At 39.7% G+C, this 1,546-nt stretch overlaps 1 protein-coding gene across 1 annotated transcript in view; it reads right to left on the bottom strand.

Moving 5' to 3' along the window:
• KCNG1 (potassium voltage-gated channel modifier subfamily G member 1) overlaps positions 1-612 on the bottom strand; it is a gene marked incomplete at both ends in the record, with an annotated part of 1,932 nt that extends 1,320 nt beyond the window's left edge. Inside the window, one exon of the mRNA XM_080628122.1 lies at positions 6-612. Coding sequence (XP_080484248.1) covers positions 6-612 — 607 coding nt within the window. The remainder of the gene's footprint in view (positions 1-5) is intronic.
• Positions 613-1,546: the final 934 nt, after the last annotated feature.

Raw genomic sequence — 1,546 nt, 5'->3', positions numbered from 1 at the left:
CATGCACAAGCCAATTCTTGTCTCCTCTACTGTTTCACCTGTTTCATTTTCTATGAGGTCATCCTCCCGTTCATTTATTTCTGTAAGCTCCTCCATTTTTTGCAGGTATCTCCTCTTACAACACCAGTCCAGGTTGTCTTCCTCAATTCCCCAGTAGAGCAGCTCCTCTTGGAAAGACAGTGCACACATCTCACGCAAGAGACGAAGTTTCCCGACCCGCAGAAAGGTCAGGATTGTCCTGAATGCCCCTGGGTTGCGGTCGAAAAAGAATTCATTACATGTCACGTCGTAATCATCACAGATGTTTAGAATGTCATCAAAATTAGTACAGAACTTCAGCTGTCCCAGACGTGTCAATGGGAATTCATCAAGCGTGGTCCAAGGGAGCAAATACTTAATGCCCCCTACGTTTATAATAATATGATGCTTCCGATCATCAGGGTGAAAGCCTTTCAGGAGATCCTCTTGAGGGTGAATTAGCTTGGCTCTTTGGTAAAAGACTCCCTTAAGTGTTTCTGTTTCTGGAAAGAATGTGTGGTGGAAGGAAGTATCTGAAGCACAGCTCAGGGCACTATAGTCATAGTCGGAATTTTCTCCAGGTAGAACAGTCATCTTGGAAGATAACTTCACATCACTTGGCTACTTCTGCAAGTGTCTTCTGGAACAAAAAAGACCAGATACACGGGGTAAGTGAATGAAAGGTTGATTTCAAGTTTGGAACAAATGTAGTGATTAGAGCTCAAAACCATTTATAGTTGATAAAAACAACTGGAAACAAAATAGCAGTGGCTGAGTATGGTTAGAAGACCTTTGTGGTGAGGCTGGGTTTGTCCAGCTAGGTAGAACTGACTCTGTCAAGGGCTGCTCACTTGCTCAGGAGCTCTGCTCAGCATATGTGTCACACTGGGTGGCTTCTCCTGTCTCAGATACAGAGGTCTAAGTTCCCAGTGGATATAGAAGGAAACCAGGAATAATCTCAGCATGTGGCAGGATATTCCTGGTTCAGAATGAAAGTATAAAAATTATGACAGTATCACATAAGAACATAGAATTCAATTTTGTTTTGCAGAAGAGGAAATGGTATCTTTTTATTTAAGTATTACACATAAAATTCTTAAGTATTTTAATACCATGAAGTACATAGAAAGAGTCAGAAGTCAATTATGTTGTAATTCAGTAAATACACACTTCAAAAAACCAGTTAGTATAAGATTAACTTCTAAAAGGCCATATGGAAGCAATTTCTGGAAAAAGACCCCCCTTACATTGATAATCACATAAAATGTCTGTGTAGATTTTATACACATTTAATGACATGGCAACTCCTTTTTTTATGGCCTCATTTGCAAAAGATAGCAAAGAAATACATGATTTCTACATAACCACTGGAATAGTGTTTCAGTTATAACTGATGCCCTATATGCAGGGCATCTATATAATAATCCTTAACGATGGATTAAACTGTGGCTGAGAGCCAGGGTGACTGCCTTCACCTCTGATTATAGGAAACCAGAAAATTCTCACCATGAATTTGAAAATCACATTC

The sequence above is a fragment of the Psittacula echo genome (assembly GCF_963264785.1).
Source record: "Psittacula echo genome assembly, chromosome: 12".
NCBI lineage: Eukaryota > Metazoa > Chordata > Aves > Psittaciformes > Psittacidae > Psittacula > Psittacula echo.
Note: the sequence above shows the minus strand (reverse complement) of the source record. Positions and strands in the feature narration are given on the sequence as shown.